The 27,963-nt window shown below is 42.2% G+C and overlaps 1 protein-coding gene and 1 long non-coding RNA gene across 2 annotated transcripts in view; one reads left to right on the forward strand and one right to left on the reverse strand.

The window, feature by feature from the left end:
• The window catches only part of spock1 (SPARC (osteonectin), cwcv and kazal like domains proteoglycan 1), a 268,384-nt gene that overhangs the window by 67,861 nt on the left and 172,560 nt on the right, over positions 1-27,963 (reverse strand). The window contains exon 5 of the mRNA XM_017486158.3: positions 5,229-5,343. Within this exon, the coding sequence (XP_017341647.1) occupies positions 5,229-5,343 (115 nt within the window). The remainder of the gene's footprint in view (positions 1-5,228; positions 5,344-27,963) is intronic.
• On the forward strand, positions 5,337-27,524 carry LOC108275378 (uncharacterized). The gene is made up of 3 exons (XR_001814677.3): positions 5,337-5,462; positions 5,668-5,704; positions 26,801-27,524. It is a non-coding gene; the product is annotated as an uncharacterized LOC108275378 (long non-coding RNA).

The raw sequence follows: 27,963 nt of genomic DNA on the forward strand, positions 1-27,963 counted from the left end.
ACACTGATTGTGTTAAAAGCAACACAAAATGTGTCCTTAACTAGACACGCAGATGTGTTAATACATCTGTTTTAAGAATGCAGCCTTAGCATGTGTTTTGGGAGGAACACATTTCGCTTTAGCATGAACCCTTAAGGGAGGGGCTGTATGTTGGTAATTTCAAAAAGCTAACTCATGCCAGAATAGCTGACTATAGCTCTAACACGTCAGAATAGGTAATCACACCTCCTCCACGCTTGTTCTGAACGCAGGTGTACCACAGGGCTGTGTGCTTAGCCCAGCCCTATTCACCCTCTTCACATATGCTGCACCCCAATCCATTCTTCCAACTCCATAATAAAGTTTGCTGATGACACCCCCATAGTGAGACTTGTGTCTGATAATGAGGAAAAAGCCTACAGGGAGGAGGTACAACATCTAATTCAGTGGTGTATGGACAATAATTTGGTCCTGAACACCACAAAAACCAAGGAGCTCATCGTAGACTTCAGGAGATCCAGGAGAACCACCCATCTCCCTCTGCATTTAATGGAGAGGAAGTGGAGAGTGTAAACGACATCAAGTTCCAAGTCTACATGACAGAAGATCTCATATGGTCTGTCAATACAAAGCACAAAAAAGGCTATTCTTCCAGCAGAAACTTAAACACGCCAGACTACCTACAAAGCTCCTTAGAAATTTTTAACGAGTAAATGTGAATGGAGAAGGAATGTGACTACCAAAGCAGAGCAGATATCCACCAAGGAAACTCCTCTAAAAACAGACCATGAACATGAGATGGCCCTAGTGGAATGGCCAGTTAGTTCCCAGGACAACCTCTGCTTCAACACTGGAGCACCTTTCTTCCCACCACCATAGCAGACAAATAACTGGTCTGACATTGAGCGGTAGAGTTCACATAGCACTTCAAGGCATGGACAGGACACAAAAGTTGGGCACTTGAGTCAAGCCCTGAAGAAGTCTGAAAAGAGGCCAGTTCAATGTGCTGATTTATGAACTGAGGAAGAAAGACTTTTGGAAGAAAAGGAGGATTGGGATGTAGGACCACCCCGGGAGTCATCTGACAACCAAGGCCAGCACAACTCGCTAACAGACAGTCCAACTCACTAACTCATTTTGTAGAAGCAATAGTCAACAAAAAAAGCAGTCTTCAAGGACATCCATTTAGTGTCAATATTTTGCAAGGGCTCAAACTGGGATGCGCAAGGGAATGCAAGCACGAGTGGCATATCCCACACAGGAAAGTGAGGATTCTGAGCAGGGTTCAGATGGCATACAGCTTTCAGAATACTGCACACAAAACTGTGAGATCCCAGAGACGATCCACCAACTGGAACATCATATGCAGAAATCGCAATGCTGTACACTTTCAATGTGGAAGCCGCCTATCCCTCCTCCAGTAAATGTTAGCTTAAGATGCTCAGAATGTCAAATAGTGCAGGATCAAGCCCTCACTCCTCACACCATGCAGAATAAAACTTCCAACAGAAAGCATAAATCTGTCATGTGGAAGAAGCCTTAGCATTAGAGATGGTGTGAATAACCACAGGCTCACAATGCTCCACAGAAGGATTTAACCCAAAGGCCAGACCCAAAGCTGCAGATGAGCTGGATCCGGGTGCCAGACCTTGGCCTCCAGCTGGGAGAGGAGGTCCTTCCTGAGGGGAAGCTTTCATGGATTGCCTGTCAGAAGTCTCAGCAACAAAAGAAACCATGGTCTGGCTGGTCACTGTGGTGCCACGAGTAGCACACTGTGCTTGCAAGGGAGATCCTGTGTAAGTTCTCCCATAAGAGAGGTATAGGTGGGAATGCATATAGTGGGCAATTTGGCCACTCATGAGACAGTACATCCTGGCCCAAGGGACTGGACACTTCTGTGACAGTAAGTGGTCATCACTGAAGCAAAAAGATCCACCTCCTCTCTTCCAAATCATAGCCAGATCTCCTGCACTACATCTGGATGAAGACTCCATTCTCCTGAATGTAGTACTTGATCCCTGGAAAGAGCATCCGCAGTCTGATTGCACGCTCCTGGAATATGAGCTGCCCTCAGTGAAGCGAGTCGCAGCTGACACCATGTCAGTATCTCATGAGTAAGCTGTAAAGACCTGCAGGACTTTATACCACCCTGGTGGTTCAGATGGAACACTGTTGAGGAACTGTTGGACCGAGCAAGAACATGGTAGCCTATCAGGACCTGCATGAGATACTTTAGACCCAAGAACACCGCACATAGTTTCAGCAGGTTGATATGCTCTGTGGTCTGGGTCAGTGTCCAGTGCCCGCAAATACCCCTCCGATTCCATGTTGCCCCCCCACCCTGTGAGGTAAGCATCTGTCGTGACCAACTTCCAACAAGAGGGAACAACACCCAGGGTCACTCTTGCCCTCAGAAAATCTACCTGTCTCCACCACCTCAATGCACGTATGCAATGGTGTGAAATTACAATCAGTCGATGGTAATGTCTGGTGGAATGTAGCCGCAAACTGTTGTTCCATAACAACTGGAGTGGTCTGATGTGGAGTAAACCCAGGGGAATCACCATTGCAGCTGCCGTTCACATCCCTATTAATGGTAGGACCACCTCATACTGCAAAGAAACACCCAGGAGAAAGCGAGCCAAAAGTTGCAGAATGTTCATCACATGTTCCTGAGACAGGGTGGCAGACATTAAGCAGGAATTCAGGGTCATTCCTATGAACATGGTAGTCTGTGTTGGAATCAGACAGCTCTTTTTCCCATTCACAGAAAAACCCAAATTCTGCACATGTCTTAAAAGCAGTCTGGAGTCTTTTTGTGGGGGCACAAAGAAGCAAGTCAATAAGCCAGTCCAAATAAGGCAGAATACCATCCAAAGAGCAGGTAGAGCCGGAGTCACACACCATGTGAAGACGCGAAGAGCAAAGGGTAGCACTTTAAACTGGTAGGCATCAAAACTGTAGAGTATATCCCCTGCTCAAAGTCATCAAAATCCAGGAGTCTGCTATGTTGGCCCTCCAGTACTCCAACTATTCTATAGAAAAACGATCGACTGCTGGCCTGAGTGCTTCAGGCTTTACATGTGCAACTTTAATGGTAGCGGGGTCCTGACAGGGTCCTTCTGGCAACGGTCAATGAGGCGGCCGAAAAGCTCTAATAGCTTCAGTAACACGAGTTCTTTGTGAGGGCTGTTACTGAAGCATAGCATGCTGGAAACGTTGCTCCAATGAGGCATAGTGTTATCGGGTCTGAACTGCTGGCATTCTAAAGGTAGGGTTGCACTGCACCTGTGTCAGTAGCCCAGTGACCTCAGACAGCTTTACCCTGTTTTCCAACAGTTCCGGAACATAAGGACCAAAAAGATGCCCGGGAACAAATGGAAGATCTGCCAAGGTTTTCTTACAGTCCTCAGGTAGCCATGTTTGGGCCAGCCACACTTGGCACCAGGCTGCCAGAAGCATGTCTCTAAGACTACCCAGCTCGCAAGTCACATAGCCCATTGCCAAAAGAGCAGTTTGTAGAAACTATGAAATAGAAGAATCAACACTTGCTAGTGGTGTCAGCAAGAAGTAACTGACAGATTGTGTTTTCTGTACGAGTAATGTAGGCAACAGACTCCTATGCCTTTTTAGCAAGGAATCTGTATGAACACATTGCGCACATTCCCTCATAGAGCCTCGTCAGGAGACACCATAAAGGTTGCAGATTACAGAATACAATGCAATTCGAGTTGCAGAATACAATGCAATTCGAGGAAAAAACACTCAGAACCGCTGAATTGATGAGACGTTAATGGGAGACCGTTAACTTCGCGTGGAAAACACCAGGTACCGGATTGCACCGAGAGGCACAGAGTGTTACCAACACAAACAATAGAAGCTCACTAAAATTCTGCTAAAGTACTCCAAATCCATTGAAGTGGCATAGATGCACACTGACACAGCTTGTAAGGACGATATCTCGCTGCTCTTGTAAGCTGCACTTGATTGCACAAATATATCACTCAACCAAAAACAACCAATCTCAACCAGGTGAGAAAGCAAAAGAGGCAGAGTGCTGAGCTATTGTGGCTTATAACTCCCAGGGCTCAGCATACGTCACTATGTGACCTTGTTGGTATATTCTCTCAACCTGTCTGTTTGGTGCTACGATAATCCAATAGTGTTACACTGCCTCTGGTGGTCAAAAGGAATGAAACAGAACTCACAGGGTCACAGAGAGGAAGCATAGACACTGGAGCTGTGAGGCACCATCACTACCTAAGTACTTTGATAAACAGGACTAGATGTAGGCTTCACAACAATAAATCACTGTTTCATCCAGTTCAGGCCAAGCAGCAGCATTATAAAACTCAAGCTCTGCCATCATGGATCAGTGCTTAATCATAATCACGCTGATTTATTCAATGGATTACACATCTTTCAGTATAATCCCTTATCATTTATTAATGTGTCACACATTAAGCTGAACCTATTGATGGCAAATATTTATTAATTCATTCATTTATTATTTACATGCAAACAATCTGCTTAATGTTTTTCACTGTGTAAATTAATCACAAAAATATAAACAGTCTCACATCATTTGCTTGGCATTAATGACACATTAGCGTTAGCTCTGTAGTGAACATGATGCTGAAGTGTGTAAATTGGTGGGGTGTTCTCACAAGCTTCAGTGTGATGATATCAAAGGATTTGGCATTTCACTGGCTAATGTGTGTTTGCTCATCAAGAAAGAGTATGTAATTATAGCTAATGAACTCCTGGGCTCTTTCACAGGACCAATGTATAATTAATGTGAGCTGAATCTTAACAAGGTGTTGACTAAAGAGGAAAGGTCAGGGCCAAACACTGTGAGGAGGTCAGGCCTCACAAAGCCCTCTAACAGGACCCTGATCACATGGCTGCTGGGAATGTGAGATTATTAGTAAAATGTAAACAATTAAGCCTAATTTTTGAGCTATATTAGGTGGAGCTGGCTCGTTTAGTTTTAAAGGAAGGGTTTTCATCGTGTTTATGAAGTAATTTTCCAGTGCAGATTGGCAGTGGACAGTGATTCACTATTAATGGGAGATAACGAGAGTCGGCTGTCGGTGATAGAGTGCAGAGTGCAACGCAGCTAATATCAGTTCAGCTCTCTACCTCTGCCTGAGTGTATTCCAGCCAGAGATCATTACAGCATATGTGTGCGTGTCTGAGAGAGAGAGAGAGAGAGAGAGAGAGAGAGAGAGAGAGAGAGAGAGACTTACCTGTGCTTTGGAGGTTTGTGATTGGTGCAGATGGCTGTTTGGAGGTCTTGACTCACACACACTTTGTGAGGAGGACAGTGCACCTTCATACAAGGATCTTTAGTGACGTCCAAACCTGCCAAAGAAACACAGACATTATAGGAAATATAACTCAACCTGATCTTTGACTAATTTTGTCTTAATTGTGATGATGGGTCTTTCAGGAGAACATCACTACATCGCAATAACAACAAGGTAGCAGTGCCATGGCGAGCAACCCTAATTAGATGCTGGTTAACTTCCCATATATAAACCAATCACAAGCATCAATTCTGGAAGTCTAAACACTTCTGGCAATCAATTACTGTCCTCTTAAGGGACTGATAAAAAAAAAAAGCAGCAACAGGAATAGGAACTGCTGTGAATGCATAACTGTGTTCTTTCTCAATTTTTTCTACAGGCTCCTTGGAAAGCATGCCACCAACCTAACATTTACTGTAAGTATCACTGCTACCAATATTTCTTTCACATCACTCCTCTGATTGTTAGTTTTTTTTTATGATTGCATAAGCACGATTTTGAAAACAGGGCTCATTTTGTCATAACACTACACACAATTCACACAACAACATACACAAGTAGCAGAACACCTCAGATGTGCTGTAAAAAGAAACACTTCATTCAAAACTATACAATAATTTATAAAAAAAAAAAAAGAAGAAGAAGAATTTTGACAGCACATACACATGGTTCATACGAGCTGATTCTGTTTGAACCAGTTACACACGACACTTTTAACATTTCTACTTTTCTAATGATATAATCTGGGTTTGATGTTTCCAGAGATATTGTTAGAGTAAAGTACATGAACATACTGACCAAGCACAACACACAAGACCAGTACTGCATACTGAAAATATTTATTTCTCTCCACACAGTAAAAGTCAATACATCCATGCATTTCTAAAGGTTGCACCTTGCACTGAAAATCGGAATTGAACATATTCTAAATAGAATACAGTACATAAACACAGCAAAAACATTTGTGGAGACAAAAAAGAACACATGACTTAAAAAAGGAAAAACCTTCGTCCACATCACAGGTCTTCTCTCGGAAGACAAGAGTCTTCTTGAATGGCGAATCCATCCTTGCACAGACCCTGCATCGATTACGTCACAGGCCTCCTCCATTGCTTGAATGAGAGGTATCCTGACATAGGGCTGGAGATCGTAAACCTTCCACCACCATGCCGAAAAAAAACCCCTCCTCAATGGGGTTGAGGAAGGGAGAATATGGTGGGAGGTATTAGATTGAAAATTGCTGATGAATCCAGTTTTGGACCAGAGAAGATTGGTGTAAAGATACATTGTCCAAGATGACAATGTTATCTCATCTGCTCTGCATTCTGCTGTGACAATGTTGTGTAATCTGTCTAAAAATGTTAGTATGTGGGCCGTGTTGTAAGGACCTAATTTGGCATTGTGTTGGAGGACCTCATTCTGTGTGATTGCAGTGCACATTGTAATGTTACCACCACGTTGGCCCAGGATATTCAAAATGTTTCTCCCACTTCTTCTTACTTTTGTCAGGTTAAACCCTGCCTCATCTATAAAGATAAATTCATGTGGGACTGCATCAGCATCAATTAGCAAAACTCTGGAAAAAAAAAAGACAACATTGTGTAGTTCAGTATAGGCCTACTATAACTTTACATGTAAAAAGATAATGTGTGCAGTGCACAGTACTGAAGTGTACATTACTTAACTGCACATATTCATGGCATAGGTCTTTTACTCTCTCAAAATTTCTTTCAAATGGCACTGTATGTGATGTTTTTTAAGGATTTGCCCCAGTGTTGATAGAGAGACTTGATGGACATGATTGAAAACTGTGTGGTTATTGAGGATGTTTGTATAATTTCTTTGATACATATCGCATTATTTGCCAAAACCATTTTCACAATAGCTCTCTCTTGTTCCGCTGTGAATATGGGGCCCGTTCCTCCTTGACGTTCTTGGCCCTCAAGCCCATGTAGAGCAGTCAAAATGCATGTAAAATGTCACAAGGCAGTGTACAAGGCATAGGAATGCAGTGAATGGGTACAAAAATGTAGTGATGTAGTACATATAGTAGGCTACATTGTATTGATTTTACTTTAGACAGTAGAGAAAAGTTGTTTTTTTTTGTTTTTTTATACCTGTGCTCTTGTTGAAATGTCCAAATTACTGTTGCAACAGTATAACTGCTGAGGTTGGGCTGAACTCTCTATCCAGCCTCTCTCAATGTCAACCCATGGTTTACAACATGGTCAACCAATGTTGCTTGAATCTCATCTGAGAAATTTGGTCCTCGTCTATTTTTTGTCCACATCCTCCTCCAGGTCTACCTCTTCCTCTCCCTACCCTTCTTCCTCCATGGGCTCCCCCTCTCATCCTCACTCTCCCTCTTCCTCTTACTGCAAGTTCTGCAACATTGCCTTCCATTTTTGTTGAAGACAGGTAAACTCACCTGTTGTCTTTTCATAGCACTGAAACTGTAGAGCGCCAGAAAACACTCCACTCCAATGGCTGTCCTGGCCCCCTGGGGAAAATGTCCCCAGCTGAACCAGGAGACTGAGCGTTGTCCTCAGCGGAGCAAGAACGCAAAGCCACGTTCTTAGCGGAACAGGTTACCAGAGCGACGTCCTCAGTGGAACAGGAAAGCAGAGCGCCATCCTCAGAGGAACAGGAAACCAGAGCGCCATCCTTAGCAGAACAGGAATGCAGACCGGCATTCTCAGCGGAACAGGAAAGCAGACCAGCGTCCTCAGCAGACTCTGCAAGCTGAACTTGGTTGGCTGTGTGAACAGACTCAGGCATGAGCAGAACGTGGTTGATGGTGTCAGCAGACTTGGGCGTGGGCAGAGCTTGGTTATCCATGTCAACAGACTCTGTCGTGAGCAGAACTTGGTTGTCCATGTCAATAGACTCGGTCGTGAGCGGAACTTGGTCGTCCATGTCAACAGACTCGGTCGTGGGGGGAACTTGGTCATCCGTTTCAGCAGACTCAGTCGTGAAGGGAACTTGGTCAACCATGTCAGCAGACTCGGATGTGAGCGGAACTTGGTCGTCCGTGTCGTCCGTGTCAAGCGTGAGCAGAACGTGGTTCTCTTAGCGGACTCCGGTGTGATCAGAGCTTGGTTGTTCGTGACCTCCGCTTCAGGCATGAGCAGAACCTCGTTGTTACGGACTTCGGCACCAACCTGGGACAAGAACATGGCATGAGCAGAGCTTGGGTTGGCCGTCTCTTCGACCTGGGACATGAACATGACTTAGGAGGTCACCCCATTGACCTCTAGCAGGAACTTGACCTTATGCTGGAGTTCTGGAGCTGAGACCCCCTCATGGGTCTCTGGCTGAAACTCTGGGGCTGAGGTTGCCATGCTGACCATCTGGCTGGAGCTCTGAGGTTGCCATCTTGATCTCTGGCTGGAGCTCTGAGGTTGCCGCATTGACCGCTGGCTGGAGCTCTGGAGCTGAGACCTCCTCATGGGTCTCAGGCTGAAACTCTGGGGTTGAGGTCGCCATGTTAACCTCTGGCTGGAGCTCAGCATGTGAGACCTCCTCATGGGTCTCAAGCTGGAGCTCTGAGGTTGCCATGTTGACCTCTGGCTGGAGCTCGGCAGGTGAGACCACCTCATGAGTCTCAGGTTCGAGCTCTGGTTCTAAGGTCACCACCTTGAACTTGTGGGTCTCAAGCCGGAGCTCTGAGGTTGCCACGGTGACCTCTAAATGGAGCTCAGTATGCGAGACCGCCTCGTGGGTCTCAAGCTGGAGCTCTGAGGTCACCACGTTAACCTCTGGCTGGAGCTCTGAGGTCGCCATGTTGACCTCTGGCTGGAGCTCAGCACATGAGACCTCCTCATGGGTCATGGCAGGTCAGCCTGGGGCATCCCATTGACTCTCCACCCCAGTAAATCCAGGCCGTGTAGCTGCCCTGGTTACGTGAACTCCTCCAGAAAAAGTTCCACAAACTGAGTGACATCATTGAGGACGGTGGACCCTGTACATACCAGCTGCTCCACCCAGTCCCAGGCCGGGCCGCACAACCAGGACACTAAGAGTCCGAGCCACTGTTTCTTTTCAGGCTTGGAATATGCCAGGCTACAGAAGTACACCTGGCAGTGGAAAAGGAACATCATTGGGTAGCTCTCCAATCCATACGTCTACGGCGGGAGTTCGGCGGCAGTCCTCTGGGGAAACTGCACTGATAAGAAACATGGCCAGTAATCCGTATATTTACTGTCATGGTGCTCTCTTTGTTCTCCTGCTGCTTCCATGTTTCGGCGGAGTATTCATTCACGAATCGGGAATGGAGGCAATTGCAGTTAAGTGCTTTATTTAGGAGGCAGGCAGATAAATCCGAAATGTGATATAGTCGAAAACAGGCAATGGGCAAACCGGGCTAGGCAGGAATCGAAAATCGAGGTCAAAGAAAACGGGGTCAAAAGCATGAAACATGAAACTAAAACAGGGAACTGGGAGTGGAAAACACCAGCATGGACAAAGGGAACTAATCTAATGTACTAACTAAATCTATCCAGGTACATAACATTAACCATCAACAATTTAACTATAATACTCCGCGAGGTGTAATGGGAAGTAAGAGGTATTTATCACGAACATAATCAGAATTAAGCGCTGAAAGCTGAAAACAATGAAGTCCCACCCTCAAACAACAACCAATGACAAAACAGGGAGGAGACAGAACAGAAACAAAACAAACGCACATGTCCACAGTAAACAATGTCACAGTTATCAACATACGAAGGGTGTGCGCTCGTGCACACGCACACCCTCAGCACTCAAAGTGTGCATTAGGCTGCATCTCTGGCTAAAGGGGAGATCGTGACAGTTATTAGGTGTGGTATATTAGAAAGCATTGCCTTGAAATGGCAAAGAAGTGACATCATGTTAGATTTCTGTGTCTAATGTAGAGAAGTATGTAATGTTTTGAAAAAAGTGTGAGGCTAAGAATGTGCTTATAATTGTGCAGATCTGGACTGAGATTTTGCTCTTTGAGTGTCAGGGATCACTAACTCACTCAAGTATTAGGGTTCATTTGAGTCTACTCAGCTTGATCACATAAAAAAGTCTTACTTATATGTCAGCCATCAGAGAACACATTAGGGTAAAATTCAAATGTGATGAGCAAGGAAGGGTTTGTTGGACTTTATACAAATAATGTTTATTAATTAAGCTTTATTGCTCCTTCAGTATCTTCAGTAATCACTTTTTCCTTATAATTGTGACTGTGGATCTCTTGCCACTCCAGAGAAAACGAATAAACAGGACACAAGGGATATTTCAGGGCATAATTTCTAAGTAATGGCTTATCCAAATTCTTCAATATTAATATTTAATAATTTTGGTTTCCACCCATTTGTACATTCATTAATTTTCAGTGGCTGATTTATTCCATTCAGAGTCACAGTGGATCACCTAACTGGATATGAAGCAGGAATACTGTACATCACAAGGCTGTTTTCAGTCCTCACAATTATTTTACAATGAAAGAGTAGACTGATACTATGGAGAAATATCATCCTGACCCTTGTCTCTACTTGATTGTGGGCAGTTGATGCCTCAGAGGTGTGGGAGCAAAATTATCACAATGCCAGGCTAATATGCTAAAATTATTTTTAGATTGAATATTTTCTAGAGAGTCATCCCCTGCAGAGAAAACAAATTATGCTGCAATCGCAGCTGCAAACAGTAAAATTAGCCCTAATCCCTGACAAGACATGCAGGCCCCATTTTCTCAAGATTCAGTTTTACTATTCCTTTTCACCTTGAGTCAAAAGGTACATGAATAGGTAAATGAATAAATAAGAAATTGATATCCATGTGTAAAAACAACTGAACTCTGAATATGGTCTTCTGACAAGGAATTTTGTGTTTTTACTTTGCATACAAACTTCCAGTTTAAAGTAAGTGCTCATGATAAATTAACTAGCATTCTGTAATATTCAGAGAGACAGATAGGAAGTCAAAGAGAGAGAGAGAGAGAGAGAGAGAGAGAGAGAGAGAGAGAGAGAGAGAGAGAGAGATTTGCTGGGGCTTGCTGGTGGAAAAAACTCTAGAGCTCATGAAGGAAAACATGGGTTTTAGATAAATGCTTTATCACATACACTCTCCATCACTGATTTCAGGGAATAGCTTACTCTGAAAGCATACTGTCAGCTCTGCACTTCTTTTTACAAAGAGAGTGAAAAATTGTGAGAGAAAGACAGACAGAGAGAGAAAGAGAGTGAAAGGGGTGTATGAGGGATGCTTAGTGCAGCAGTACAGAAGGAAAAGGAGATGCATCATTTTTGGGAAATGCTGGCTTGTGCTTTTTTCATTTACCCCTGACTTTTTCTCTGCTTTCATTTGTTGTTTTTGCAGGAGGTGCAGAGGGTATGATTTACTGATCACATACACTGGGTTTTGAGTCTCTCCCTGGTTTTTGACCTTGATTTTGGATTGTAGACTATTTCTGCTTTCAATAAATATACTTGTAACAAAGTCTCTGCATGTGTGATCTTAAAATGGATACAGCAACCAGCTCCAATGGCAAAATAAAAACCAGTGTAAGCAGCAGCAATGAACTCTGAAAAGAAAATGGCCCACCTAATAGGTGCCAAGCTTTAATACTGCAACACAGTATTTTGCCATTCCTTGTATTTTGCCCATAAATTAGATGTCTTGATTTGCTAAACAGGGTGCACGGTGGATTAGTGGTTGTGAGTTTGATTCCCACCTCTTTGCATGTTATCCCCATGCTTCGGGTACTCCGGTTTTGTCCCCCAGTCCAAAGACATGTATTGTAGGCTGGTTGGCATCTCTAAATTGTCTGCAGTGTGTGAATTGTTGTGTGAGTGTGTGTGCAATTGTGCCCTGTGATGGGTTGGTACCCTGTCCAGGGTGTCTCCCACCTAGTGCCCAGAGGTCCCGTTGACAGGCTCCAGGCTCCCTGTGACCCTGTGTAGGAGAACTGGTTCAGCAAATGGATGGATGTCTTGACTTGATAAGTTCTGAACTATGATCTCTTTGCTAACTGCAAAAACACTAGAATGAGCAACAGCAGTATGTCAGGAGACCATCTCCTCTGAGCATTCGATGCACACAGCACTTCTAGAGGCTAGAATAAAGCTGCATATTGTTCAGCAAAGCACTCAGCCAAGAGGTAAAAAAATTTAAATAAATTACCTTCTTTAACATGCTTATTGAGAGGTCAATAAATCTAGACAGCCTGCCTAAAGAATAAAATACCAGCAGTGAAGAATCTGCCTAAGCCCCATCTCCACAAGTCTGATGACAAGCCAGATTGAGTCTCAATAATACTCCATCTGATGGTAAATGCTCTGCACTTATATAGTGCTTTTTAACAGGTGCAGTTCTACAAAGCCCTTTACACTGCTTCTCATTCACCCATTCACACACACACTCACACACCAATGGCAGCAGAGCTACCATGCAAAGGCTACTTGGGGAGGGCCACTGGGAGCAACTTGGGGTTCAGTGTCTTGCCCAAGGACACTTCAGCATGTGTTGTGGGAATCAAACCGCCAACCCTACGATTAGTGGACAACCAGCTTTACCACCTGAGCCACAGCCAGTAGATGCCAGTATGTGATGAATGCAGGAGGTGTTTAGCCCTTGGGGGAATGCCACAATTGCAGTTGACATGGACACCAAGAGTGTGAAAGAGACCCTTTAAGACTAAACCTCAGCAATCTCTTGGATCTTGGAACTCTTTCTTCACTGGCTGTTACTAAACAGTGACAATTGCTGCCATGATTTATCATATTGTATAGATCTCTCTGAAGCAGACATAAAACTTGCAAGTTAAGCTCACCCCAAGTCCACCAAACGAACCCATTCCTGTGCTTGTATTAGATTAGAGACCAGCAGGAGCTGGTACCATCATTCTCGTCAGATGATAAAGAAGGCTTCATCAGGCTTTATTGTGGGTGCAACTCAAGAATGACAAAATTCTTTCTAATCATCAATGCATAAATTTACTTAATGGATTTCATTGCTCCAAACAAGAGATTGGTACTACAGAGAAATAGCATCCGGACGTGTTTCTCCAGTTCAATATGGAGGTTGCTGCCTCAGGGGTGTGGGAGAAATATTATCACAATGCCAATGTAATGATCTAAATTTATACATTTTGTAGAAAGGTGTCACCAGCAGAAAAATATATGATGCTTGGAGCTGCAAACAGTAAAAATAGTCCTATATGAATGAAGGTTGAACCCTCTGATTCCTCTAGATTCATTTTGACCAATTCTCTTCATGCTCTATCCCAAGTACATGCCTTTTCTTCTAGATGAGCAGGTAAAATCCTAATTCTGCATTGTGGCTATACTCCTGTACTCTGGCATATTAAGGACATTCACAGTGCCCTTGAAGATACTGGCAGTCATGCAGCAGCTTTGCAAGGATCAAATACACAGATCCACACTTCTATCCATATCTTAACAGTGGCTGGCACACATTGACTGTGTGACTTACTTGCCACCTTTATTAGGTTTCACCAAAACACAAGTTGTTGTCGAAATTTTTTTGAAAGCAGACTGTTTCATCAAACAAAATTTACTATCTACCACATTCCAAGTTGCTGAGAGAGAGTCTATTATGGTATACTGGATGACCATCATGGATCAAGACTCCCAATTCACATCCAACAACTGAAGAACCTTCTAAGAATTTTGGGGCAAACCTCACCTTTGGCTACTACCTGTATTCTGGATATTCCTGCATACTCACTGGCACAGCAACCAAGGTTAGTGGGTTCACATCCTAACATGGGATGAAGATTTATTACCACAAAAGTTCTTGTGCTAAGAAGTATCAGCCACTGTTGCCTAAAGCCACATAGAGACATCATCCACTGTGTCCCAAATCCAATCAGATGTACCTCTAGGATGTAAACCTCTACCTTGTATGTCATAATCATAGTTACCAATTCTTGGACCTTTTCAAGGACATCATATAAGTGCACCATTTACATCCAGAGGATCAAGCAGGTGATTTATAAATGAGTTTCCGCTTGCTCCTGAAGAACATCTTTCCATGTTTCCTTTATCAAGTTGTTAGTTTATCAAAGTTTATTGCAAGCTGACAGAGCTGCAGACTGGTGACTGGGAACATGTGTCTAGTCACCACTGACATTACCTATTAATCTGAGCATTACCAAACCTCTGTATATTGTTTCTTCATGTGCATCACTGCATTTCTTGTTTGCAAAATCCCTGCAACCATGTTGAGGGCCAGCCTCTGTTTCCTTACAAGGCTCAGAACATGGCCTCCAACAAACTCATTGCCTCATTGGCCTCCCAGGCCCATCTGGACCCTTCTTCTTCTCTTAGCAATCACACCTACATGCAGCTTAATGCTGACAGGGCATGTGGTACAGGTCAAACGTCACAAACGTCAAGCTGTAGAGTTGCTATGGAAGCCAATACCTGTCTTTCCCTCTCTCTCTGTCTTAATCTCCATCTCTTTCTTTTAACCTCTATAACCTTCATGTGCTCTCTCTCTCTCTCAATCGCGCTCTCTCTCTCTCTCTCTCTCTCTCTCTCTCTCTCTCTCTCTCTCTCTCACACACACACACACACACACACACACACACACACACACACACATACACACACACTTCCTGTACTATTAGATGCCCAACCTGCTGTTGTTCTGGAGTACAGCCATGCCAGCTGGGCAATAATTCTGCATTGCCATTCGCTGATCTTACATTCAGTCATGAGCTCGATGTCCCTGCTTCGTGTCATTGCTCCCTTGGCAACAGCACCATGTGTTCTTCGTTTTGATTTCAGTTCCTGTGTTGGTCTAGTATCTGGCCCCAGTTAGTCATTGGTTCATTTTCTTGATGGATTTCAGCCATTTGTGAGTACCAAACAGCCCCATAATGACAGAAATACATATCTGCAATGTAATGTTCAGGTTTTGAGGGACACACCTCATCATTTATTAAAGCGGCTGGTTCCTTTACTGGTTCCTTTATCAGTGTGATTTCGCTATTACCAATAATCTCATGGAACCTTAATATGTTCATTTTACTGGCCACAATAATCATACTAGTACTAGTATACTAATGCATGCTAAATAAATGAAGTCATTTGTGGCAACTTAGTAGTCATAAACACGAAGAAAATAGAAGAAAACATGGCAGACAATGGGTGATGTTTTAAAGTTGTTTTAAAGATGTATAAATTTTCAGTCATTGCTTCTGTGGTTTGGTTGAACAAAGGAGGGGGGTGGGGATGTTAAGTGTAGACTCTTTCCTGAGGGAGCCAAAGGCCACATTCCAATTGGGAGTTCCCCCCCTCTTTTATTACTGAAGTTATCACTGTATGGGTGTGATATGTGAGGATCCTTGAATTTTATCTGGATAAGCCATCTGGGTTGGCCCAAAGGCCTAAATCACTGCATGTGACAGCAGTTTCTGTGGTCAAAATGGTTCAGCCCTGGGTCATGGCTGCCTCGAACACTCATCTTATTGTCGGAAGGTGGTTGAGTCAAGACAAAATAAGTGGCTCCTGAATGTCTGCTGGGTGAGGGTGAGGTAACGTTTCCTCCAGAGCTGTCCGTGGGGATTTCTGTCTGAGAGTGTCCATGGGTTTTGTGTGTCTAATTCTTTTGTGGTTCATATATCCTGCTTGTGGTTGAGATCCTACAAGGATATGTGCTGGAACTCTGTGATATAAGATGATCTCGAAGTGACACATCCACTTGTGAAAACACTATTGCCCCAGCATAGTTAATAAGGCACACAGGGGCTCCGTCTGCAACATCTGTGCCGTCAGCATTAGTGGTTTTGAGAAGCAAAAACACCAGTGTGTTGTTTAGGTCTACATAATCATCTCCAGTCCCCATGATAAAAAAAACACAGCGGACGTGATGAGTCCACTGATAATGGTGGTAATTCTTCACTTCTCCATAAACAATCTGCTCACTGCTGGCATCCACAACTTTCTCTCTGACTTCGCAAAGCTTTTCCACAATGTAAACTTCGTCACACAGCTCATGCAATTATAGTGTCCATCGATCCCTGAATCCTCTGAGGGTGAATCATCAAACCACACAGACTCAGCGCTTGTGCTATGATGTGTTAAAGTCCTCGTTTAACCAGATTACATGACAGTTACGTGACAAAGTACGTGTCAAAGAAATATGCATCAGGCTCAAACAAACACAAGTGTCTAAGCTGACTCAGATGATCCACTTCACAGCCCAAACAGAGTTCATTCAGCATTTTGTTGATAAGATTTTCCAGAAGGACCACGACAGTCACCTTTATAATGTTGATACCGTCAGAGCGTATACAACTGTATGTGTCATCAAACCCAGCATAGGCAGCGGCTCCAACTAAAGCTCCAACAGTGCCATACTGAGTTGTAAGGAAAATCATGTTGTGATACCCCAACTCAATGCAGATTTTATCCAACCAATTGTTGGCACAAGTTTGTGGGAGGGGTTCCAGTGGCGTCGCATTGTCATCAGGCATCGCCGGGCTGTCTCCGGAGCGTTGCTGTAGCAGTAGGGAAACATAGATTCTTGAGACATTGTGAATGTGTGTGGGGGGTATATACCGATCTGTAGTCGTTTTCAACCATTGTAATATGAAGGTGTACTTAAGAGATGGTCTTTGGAGTTGGTAAAGCCCTGCTCAGAGTTAAACAATGACGTCTTTACAATATTTTCATCTTCATGAAGAAACTTTGTCAAACTAACATCTTGTTTTTTCTTTTGTTGGGGCAAAAGTCAGATCCACTCTCATTTCAACAGGTCCTCTTATTGGAGAAATACACAAGTCTTCTAAGGGTATTAGGAGTTCTCGGAGCAGCCATTGTAACAGAGTGTTGCAGGGTGTCTTCTGTGTTTTAACTACAAAATCTTAAACCATTATGTAAACACAAAGAACCATGCTCACACTAAACTCATTAACATAAGCACATTGTAACATTCGGTGGGAGAGACCCCGTAAAATATACAGCCCAGAAAGGATACCCCCCAGTCAGACAGGTGCCAGGACGTTCACACTTAGAAATCAATAGGGTTACCAGAGGGCATAAATTAGGTGCCCCTACTGAACTATCAGCCAGGGAATATGGAGTGTCATAAATTACAGACTGGTCATAAATCAATCTGACATTTTGACAAAAAGTGTATGTTATTACTACTCATATTACTAACCACTACTGTATTTAATTCAGAAATTTGATCCTGCATCCCCCACCAAAAGAAATTTGATCGGGTACTGCGGTTCCCGCTGGAGAGGTTCAGGAATGCAGACCTCCATTGTCATACTCACTCTACAATTTCCATCACCAGTAAGCCAGTACAGGACTGCTGGTGACAAGATTTTACAGTGGATATAAAAAGTCTAAACACCCCTGTTAAAATGGCAGGTTTTTGTGATATAAAAAACCAAGATAAATCATGTCAGACCCTTTCTACCTTGATTATGACATTTTAACCTATTAATTAAAGTCAAAAACAATAATCATTTTAGGTGGAAAAATGAAAAATAAAAAAAAGTACACTAACCTGCTTGCATAAGTATGCACACCCCTAAACTTATACCTAGTTGAACCACATTTAGATTTTATCACAGCTGTTATGTAACAGACTGGATGCGGAAGCAATTGCAGATGAATGTCTTTATTTACAACCAAAACTTAACAAACAGGGATCGCGGTCTAAACTGGAAAAGCTATAATCGAGGTACTAAACATGAGAGTAGGTTCAAAGCATGGATCAAACACATGGCACAAAATCACGACCGCTTAGCATCAAGGTAACTCACATATCCTTGGGATCTATACATTTATTTCTCAAACAAAGGTCAAACATAAAACGAGGTCTAAACCTTAAACTGGAATCGTGGCATGAAACAAGAACAGGACATGGAACCTTAACCGTATCGACATCTATACACGCCGTTACAGCTTTACTCCTTAACACATTTAATTCTCAAACAAAGGTCAAACATAAAACGAGGTCTAAACATTAAACTGGAATCGTGGCATGAAACAAGAACAGGACATGGAACCTTAACCGTATCGACATCTATACACGCCGTTACAGCTTTACTCCTTAACACATTTAATTCTCAAACAAAGGTCAAACATAAAACGAGGTCTAAACATTAAACTGGAATTGTGGCATGAAACGAGAACAGGACATGGAAACTTAACCGTATCGACATCTATACTCTCCGTTCCAGCTTTACTCATTAACGCATTTAATACTGCGTTAGTAACATGAGGGGCAACACGAGGGGTTTAGCAACACGAGGGGTTTAAATAACGAATGTAATTTACCTTGAACACTGACAGCTGGTAACAATTAATACACACCCTCGAAAAACAACTAATGACTAAACAAGGAAGAGACAGAATTCAGTCTTAGCAATATTTTGTCATTTGTCCTTGCAAAAGCATTCTAACTCTGTCAAATTGGCAGGGCATCTCCTGTGCACAGCCCTTTTCAGGTCACTACATGAATCAGTTTAGGTCTGGATTGCAAAACCTTGAACTTGTTTTGGTGAAGCCATTCCTTTGCTGATTGGAGGTTTGCATTGAGTTATTGCCATGCTGAAAGGTGAAATTCCTCTTAAGCAATTTAGCAGAAGACTTAAACTTTTGCACCAAAATTTTGTGGAATTTGGGGCTATTAATTTTTTCCTCTGCCCTAATAAAAGCCCCAGTTCCATCTGAAGAAAAACAGCCCCAAATTATGATGCTGCCACCACCATGCTTCCCCATGGGAATGGTATTCATTTGGTGATGTGCTGTGGGGTTTTTTTTGTGCCAAACATATCTTTTGCTATTATGGCAAAAAGTTCAAATTTGGTCTCATCAGACCATGTCATGGTCATAACATTTTTCCACATGGTGTTGGGAGATTGGATGTATTTTTTATTTTTTATTTTTTTTTTGCCTAAAACAGGCTTCTTGCCACATTACCCTATAGTCCAGAGATATAAAGAATTCGGGAGTTTGCGGTCACATGTAGGGAGCAACTAGTACTTGCCAAAAATTGCTGCAACTCGTTTAATGTTGCTGTAGGCCTCTTGGCAGCCTCCATGGCCACTTTTCTCTTGGTCTTCTCATCAATTTTAGAGGGACGTCCTGTTATTAATAGTGTCACTCTTGTGCCATGTTTTCTCCACTTGTTGATTATTATTTTACAGTGTTCCATGATATATCCAATGCCTTGGACATTTTTTGTAACCCTCTCCTGATTTATATTTTTCAACAATGAGATCCCGTACTTGCTTTGTAAGCTCTGTGTGGCCCATGGAATTTCCAGTTAGATGTTACAAAGATGATGTCAGGAACATCCTATAGGAACAGCTGGGTAATGTCACTTTAATTGATGGCAGATGTATACTAATTAGTATGTAACATGAGTTTGAATGTGATAGGTTGATTCTGAACACTGCTACATTCCTAATTATAAAAGCCCCCCCCCCAAAAAAAAATTCTGTGTGTGTGCCACATATATATTTACAATTTCACAAAAAGGTTAAAAAATAAATAATATAAATAAATAAATAAATAAAATAAATAAATAAGGTTCTGACATGATTTAACTTGGTTTCTTTTTTTTCCCACAGAACACAGAAACCTGCCATTTTAACAGGGGTGTGTAGACTTTTTATGCTAGTGTGTGTGTGTGTGTGTGTGTGTGTGTGTGTGTGTGTGTGTGTGAGTGAGAGAGAGAGAGAGAGAGAGAGATTGTGTGCTGGTTTGAGTGTATCAGTTGAAGTTTTTAAAACTTCTTAATGTCACTGCTAGGTTGCAAAACGAAAGTTTCCAACCAACAGCAGTGATGTAGTCAGAAATGAACACTGATAGAAAGTTAAAGGACAATTACTGTAAGACTCACATTTATAAATAAATGTCAATAAACTGTTTGTGTCTAATAACTTCTATCTTTACCTCCATGTCCCCTCACCTTCTCTCCATTTGTATCTCTCCCTCTATCTCTGTCTTTCCTATTTCTCTCTCCATCTCCCTTCATCTCTATCCCTCTATTGTTTGCTGTTTCTTGATACGTAATCAAAAGTTGGACGCACTAGATCAAAATTTTTTTTTTTTTTTTGATAATCATTTTCAAATTTGGACAAATGGTAAATGGTAAATGTTAATGCTTCAAACTTTCACTGTATTTTTAACTAACAGTTTTTACTTTAAATTGCTTACCAAAACGAGTAGTTTGTGTCACGAGTCCCCCTTGAAGCAGCGTGCTCTAAGCGCGAATGCGCGAGCACCTGCTTTTCCGTTGTTGACTGTAATGAAATCTGGACACATATGTTTTGTTTATGTTTCTGTCACGTCTCCTCCCTGTTCTGTCATTGGCTGGGATTTCACGTGGGTCTGAATTGCTCTCAGCTGCTAGCGGTTTATACGTTGATCATGTCCGCATATATACCGCGCGCCTCCCAGCACACTACGCGGAAGAGTAATACTTTAGAGTTAGTTTAGCGCGTGTCACTGTCACAGTCAGTTCGCGCTGGGTTATCCGCTTCCAGTCCCTCGTCATAGTTCGTTTCTTGTTTTGTTTATCGACCCTGTTTTCCGTGACCACGACCTAGATTCCTGCCTTGCCCCGTGTATGCCTGTTTGCCAATCGCCTAACCTCTTGCATGTTTATGGATCACGTTTTGGATTTGTCTGTCTTTCAAATAAACAACTGTTCATCCTGCACTTGCATCCGTCCTATCTCTGCTCCGTCACAATTCGTGACAGTTTGCGTGTAGAACTTCAGAGAAGCATTGAGAAGCTCTGCCTAATTGAGAACTTTAAAGAACGCTTCCTGACTTTAAGAAAATCTCCTCATGAAGCAGATCGAGAACAGCAACAAACATCAGTAATACAGTTAAGAATTCAAATAAAATGTTCAACTATCTTATACTCAAACTTCCTTCACACCAATCCACCGCATCATACTTTCTATCTCCTTACATTTTGCTCTCCTGCTATTTCTCTCTCTGCTCCTTTACAGAAACAATGTAGTGAATAATCAGTGGATCCATTTCACAGAAATAAGAAGAAGATTGCATTCTGTGCAGTCTTTTATTAGAGATGAAAAATAAAATGCTTCCTCCAGATTGTCACTATGGAAACAGCAGGGGCCGGAGGGGGGCAAATGGGATCACAGCCGAATACAAGTTTTATTGCATTATGGTTAAAATTAAAGCAGATAGACATGGAGAGTCAGAGAGAGAACAAGAGTAGGGAAGGGCCAGCACAAGCTCCCCACTCGAAGGGTTAATATGTCATTAGGAAAGAGATGGAGTGTCACACACTAACTCCTCCTGTAGAATTACCACCATTCCTTCAATTGCACTGATGTGTGACTTCTAATTATATACAGTAAGTCTCAGCATATACAGGGACAGAGGACATCAGAACACTATGGGTTCACTGGCTATTATAGTAATTCAAAAAAATCAGTCAAATAGTTAGATTTTACTTAGTTTTAGGCTATTTTATTAGTGCAGTATCAAGCTGCACTTCAATTGGTAGCCATACAAATGACATCTCCAGCTCTAATGCTTTTTATGCTACACTGTCAAGGACGAAAATAAATAAATCAGTGCAAAATAATACACCATTTGTCATATTATACTCAATTAAAATGCATATTAATATGCACTCTTGTGGAAGACCTGGTGGCTGGTTTATAAGTGCTGATTCTATGCGCAGCATGGAAGCTCATGCCCATCAACACAACTCCCCTTATAGCACAAGGCCAGGCCCTTCTTGCATGCAGGATGCTATTTCTAGAAAAGCATCTAGGAAGTTTTTCCAGCATGTTCAACTCCAGTCTCGGCGGCATCCAAAAGCAAGTCTCGATCACCTTCCGATCAACTAGCCGAGTGGGATTTGACTGTAATGTGCAGCCTGTGGTACAGAATGCAATATTTTGCACAGAGCTGGTCATGGTGGAATTCAATATGCCCTAGTGTAATTTGATTTTGATTTTATTCAGCGTTAAAAGACAACAAATGTGCACACACCACTACACTTTATATAAAGTAAAACTGGTACAGTAGTACCAGTCCATTAAAGCAGGAAAAAACCCAGATGTTTCTCAGCGTGATCTTAATGAATATGTGTAATTGAATGTAGACTTGGATTCATCTAGTCTGCAATATTTTCAGTAAAATACAAGATAAGTACATTTCACCTGCTTTTTTTTTTTGGACCATTTGCATTGCTGCCTATGATGTCTTAGTTATTTGACTAATCACATTTACTACATTTACAGCTGGCATGTTCTGCAGATCTGACTCTAAACTAGCTGACTGGGATTGGATAGTGATGATCTAACAGTGTATGTGAGTGGGAAGAAGGGATGGGTGGGCAGAATGCTGATGAAAGAAGAAAATTCTATCAGGTATAATGTAGAGATGGAAATCATTTCTTGCACAAAACAAGAAAGTTTGCATTCTTTCTGTATGTGTCAGTGCTTGAGTTAAAAGTGTATGTGTCAGTGGTATGATTATTGTAGTGATATAATGAACAAAGAGGTTTAATTTAATGTGGCACTGTGTTTGTGCAGGCGGGTACATGTGTGTATCCATGCGTGTCAGCACTTGAGTTGACTGATATAGGGGTCAGCAGTATGATTAGTGTAGTGGAATAATGAAAAGGGGGGGAAAAATCGAATAAATGTATCTGTATGTGCGTGTGTGTGTGTGTGTAGATGCTAGATGAGGAGTTAATAGCTTCATTTGAAACTGTCTCCACATTGCTCCATCTGTCGGTGTCAATTACTCATTGTGCTCGTGCGCTCACTCGCTCTCTCTCTCTCTCTCTCTCTCTCTCTCTCTCTCTCTCTCTCTCAGAGGACGTTATCAGATTGTAGGAGCCCTGTATTGGCAGATGATCTTAAATTGGTTAACTGCGAACAAAACAGCCGGCGATGATGTTACTTACATCTGCATTCTCCATCTCTCTGGCTGATTTTAATACAAAAATATTATGTAATGAATCCAGCTGTTCTGCAGCTATACAGTACCTTAAACATCTGACAATGAACACTATCATCATTTGTGGCTGCTCTGTGACAATTAAAAACACTATGCAAATAACAATAACATGAAGTGAATTGAAAATGTACTCCACGGTCACCCTGTAGTTATGGCAACAGCAGAATGGGTTGTAATTATGGGAAAGATGGCTGAGACAGTGCTGTGATCTAACCACAGGTGTAACATCCAAACAAAGATGATCAGATCAGAGTCAAGCTGAGATAAGCTAGCTGCATGGGGTAAAGCTATCTCGCCATGTCCTTCAGAACGTGTGTGTGTGTTGGTGAGACTTTAAAGTGACAAGGTAAGCAGCAGGTGAAGGTTGATCCATCACTACACAGTCACCAGTGTAATATGTGTGTCCTCCAAACTGAGCACCAGAAAATATCCATATGCACACACTGTGAACCATGGGGATCCCTTAACCTGAAGCAGTTCCTGTCACCAAAACAACAACTGATGCTGAATCTACACTACATGAAAGTAGCCCTCGATTTCCTGGTCACAGAATAACTTTGGGGATCTGCAACAACCCCCCAGGGTGTGCAACAAATCCCTGTTCCACCCTGTGGTGTAATTTTCTCAGTCTCTGAGCTGCTCCAGCTGTTTACATTTCAAGTGTGTTTGAAATTCTGAGCAATGAATCATGTAGTGCGAGCACCTTTACGCCAAGTTAGCAAGAACAGATCTGAGGAACAGCCAATTAAGACTCAGAGAGGAAATCAATTGATCTACTGTCTGTGCAGCAGAGCTCTTAATCCAGATCTATTTACGCATCTATTTGCGAGTGCAAAATGTAAGCACAAAAATACTGCTTCTATAAGAAATTCTTTAGTACGTCATACTCATATGGTTGTTAGGGACAGCAAAAAATAAAAGTAAACATGATATGCTTTCTGGCGCTGCACAATATGGTTCTCTTTGCAGAAAAGACTCTGCTCATGTCTCTCCATCCAATGTTTTGTCCACTTTGTTCTCTTATTTTTCCTTTTTTTTTCTTGTTTCCCTATAACGTACAGCAGATTGACAGTTCTTGTTTTTAATTTCATGAGAAATTGGGATTTGGGGATCAGGCATGCTTTGTTCCTCAGTGTGGACACTGCTTCATCCACAAAACAACAGATTGCAAGTAATTCAAGTGATGCAGAATAAGTAGTATAGCCATTCTGACATTTTGAAAGTCATGTAATGTCCACTTAGAATAATGTAGATGTGTGTGAGGCTGTCTGGGCTCAAAGTTTCACAGCTGGGGTCCAGTAATTAGCTTGACTCCTTATTGTCGGCAGCAGGGGTGTAACCTGGCCTGGGCATTGGGGTCTGTAGCCCAGAAGATTTTTTCTTTAGCCTTGAATAATTCCCAACTTGGAACGGTTTGTCACTGCGTAATTGAACGTCAGAAAAAAAATTCTGTATCTTCAGTGAATGGAGTGTTGTATTTTATCTTCAGTGAATGGAGGTAAGACCAATCAGACAGGGTTTACAGGAAAATACCTGGAAATACTTCTGTTCAATTGGTCACAATTCTGTCCAAGGCTACCTCACACAGTCAGGTAATGTGAGGGGAAAATGGATATACAGTGAGGGAAAAAAGTATTTGATCCCCTGCTGATTTTGTACGTTTGCCCACTGACAAAGAAATGATCAGTCTATAATTTTAATGGTAGATTTATTTGAACAGTGAGAGACAGAATAACAACAAAAAAATCCAGAAAAACGCATGTCAAAAATTTTATAAATTAATTTGCATTTTAATGAGGGAAAAAAGTATTTGACCCCCTCTCAATCAGAAAGATTTCTGGCTCCCAGGTGTCTTTTATACAGGTAACAAGCTGAGATTAGGAGCACACTGTTAAAGGGAGTGCTCCTAATATCAGTTTGTTACCTGTATAAAAGACACCTGTCCACAGAAGCAATCAATCAATCAGATTCCAAACTCTCCACCATGGCCAAGACCAAAGAGCTCTCCAAGGATGTCAGGGACAAGACTGTAGACCTACACAAGTCTGGAATGGGCTACAAGACCATTGCCAAGCAGCTTGGTGAGAAGGGGACAACAGTTGGTGCGATTATTCGCAAATGGAAGAAGCACAAAAGAACTGTCAATCTCCCTCGGCCTGGGGCTCCATGCAAGATCTCACCTCGTGGAGTTGCATTGATCATGAGAACAGTGAGGAATCAGCCCAGAACTACACGGGAGGATCTTGTCAATTATCTCAAGGCAGCTGGGACCATAGTCACCAAGAAAACAATTGGTAACACACTACGCCGTGAAGGACTGAAATCCTGCAGCGACCGCAAGGTCCGCTGCTCAAGAAAGCACATATACATGCCCGTCTGAAGTTTGCCAATGAACATCTGAATGATTCAGAGGACAACTGGGTGGAAGTGTTGTGGTCAGATGAGACCAAAATGGAGCTCTTTGGCATCAACTCAACTCGCCGTGTTTGGAGGAGGAGGAATGCTGCCTATGACCCCAAGAACACCATCCTCACCGTCAAACATGGAGGTGGAAACATTATGCTTTGGGGGTGTTTTTCTGCTAAGGGGACAGGACAACTTCACCGCATCAAAGGGACGATGGACGGGGCCATGTACCGTCAAATCTTGGGTGAAAACCTCCTTCCCTCAGACAGGGCATTGAAAATGGCTCGTGGATGGGTATTCCAGCATGACAATGACCCAAAACACATGGCCAAGGCAACAAAGGAGTGGCTCAAGAAGAAGCACATTAAGGTCCTGGAGTGACCTAGGCAGTCTCCAGACCTAAATCCCATAGAAAATCTGTGGAGAGAGCTGAAGGTTTGAGTTGCCAAACGTCAGCCTCGAAACCTTAATAACTTGGAGAAGATCTGCAAAGAGGAGTGGGACAAAATCCCTCCTGAGATGTGTGCAAACCTGGTGGCCAACTACAAGAAACGTCTGACCTCTGTGATTGCCAACAAGGGTTTTTAAACCAAGTACTAAGTCATGTTTTGCAGAGGGGGTCAAATACTTATTTCCCTCATTAAAATGCAAATCAATTTATAACATTTTTGACATGCGTTCTTCTGGATTTTTTTGTTGTTATTCTGTCTCTCATTGTTCAAATAAATCTACCATTAAAATTATAGACTGATCATTTCTTTGTCAGTGGGCAAACGTACAAAATCAGCAGGGGATCAAATACTTTTTTCCCCCACTGTACACCTTTTTTTTTTTTGTTAGTTTTTTTATTTTTTTATTTTTTTATTTTTTTAACCACTAAAAGATTTTAAACTAGAACACTGACATCCTCTCATACTGGGCAGGAAAGCTAATTTCTATATGAGTTCCAAGTTATATGAACATGATATGAGAGCATAAATACAGCTAACCTACTTTGCATGGCACTGTAGCAGCTAAACCCATACAATGAGTTGGAAGTGCTGAAATTATATGATAAAAACAACACTTGTTTTTAACATATACAGAAAGGTAGATAAAAAGAAAGGTTCACCAACCGAGTTCTTTGTTTTTGCAGACTCTCCAGACAAATTGTGGACAAATTGAGAGCCACCAATCCCCCAGACCATACAGAGAACACATCAGACATGGACTGGACCTCTCAGCTCCAACAGCTTCAACAGTTACAAGAGCTGGAGGATCAAGTTCAGCCATGCAGAACTCTATAATTCATTACTTTAACATAATTTACATTAAGGTTTCTTTAACTGACATTGCTTAGGACATAAGTTAACATGAACAAACCATCTACTTCAGCATGAATACACCATCATTAACATTAGCAAAGTAACTAACCCTTGTATTAATTGATGCCTTCATAATAAAACAAATAACCCACATGATCAACATCTGTATTCACCAATGAGTAAAATGAATCCCATAATTAAAACTTGAATCAGTGACTTAATGAAACATTTTTGTTTTTTAACTGGCAAAATTCAGAACTGAGGCTGAAGCCCCAATATCTATATCTAGTGACCAGAGTTCAGTAAGTTATCAACATATAGGAGCTAATTTACTTACTTTATTATTTTGTTAACCTTACATACAGTTCTATTTTTGTGCATTATCATGATACAAAGCGGTAAAGTGAGAAATACACTCTCTCCAATGGGCAATAGACAAACTCAGTTATATAACCACACAGCATGGCCATTTAGCTCAGTCACAGACCACACTGTTTTTCCAGTGAATAGGTAAAGAACACAAATACCTAGAGGTACAGGACATTGCATTTCAAAGCACAAAATTGAGTGGCCTCTTCAGGATCCTCTCCCCAAAGGCAGAACCAACCAGTGCTCTAGGCTACAAGAGGAAAACTGCGAGGGCCTCCAAAAAATACAAAAATAATGGCAATTACCTCTTGTGCAGCACCACCAGTGAAGCACCTCGGACAACTCCTCAATCAAACTGACAACAAATGCATGTGGGCTGAATCTCCCCTGGCTGGAGTCCACTAACTGTGCCAACTCACGGATAAAAATGGCACTCGTCAAAAAGTTGGGAAATCTCAAGCTAAAAAAAAAAAAAAATGCACTAAGAGACGTCTTTGATTTTTTTGTTGTTGCAGGGAATACAAACACCCTCTCATGGAAAATACAGATCTCCAGTGCACTCAACCCACCTCAGCAACGACGTTTTACTGCAGCTTTAATAAAACTGTGCTGTAGCTGTGTTCTG

Source organism: Ictalurus punctatus, chromosome 14 (genome assembly GCF_001660625.3).
Source record: "Ictalurus punctatus breed USDA103 chromosome 14, Coco_2.0, whole genome shotgun sequence".
NCBI classification, from domain to species: domain Eukaryota; kingdom Metazoa; phylum Chordata; class Actinopteri; order Siluriformes; family Ictaluridae; genus Ictalurus; species Ictalurus punctatus.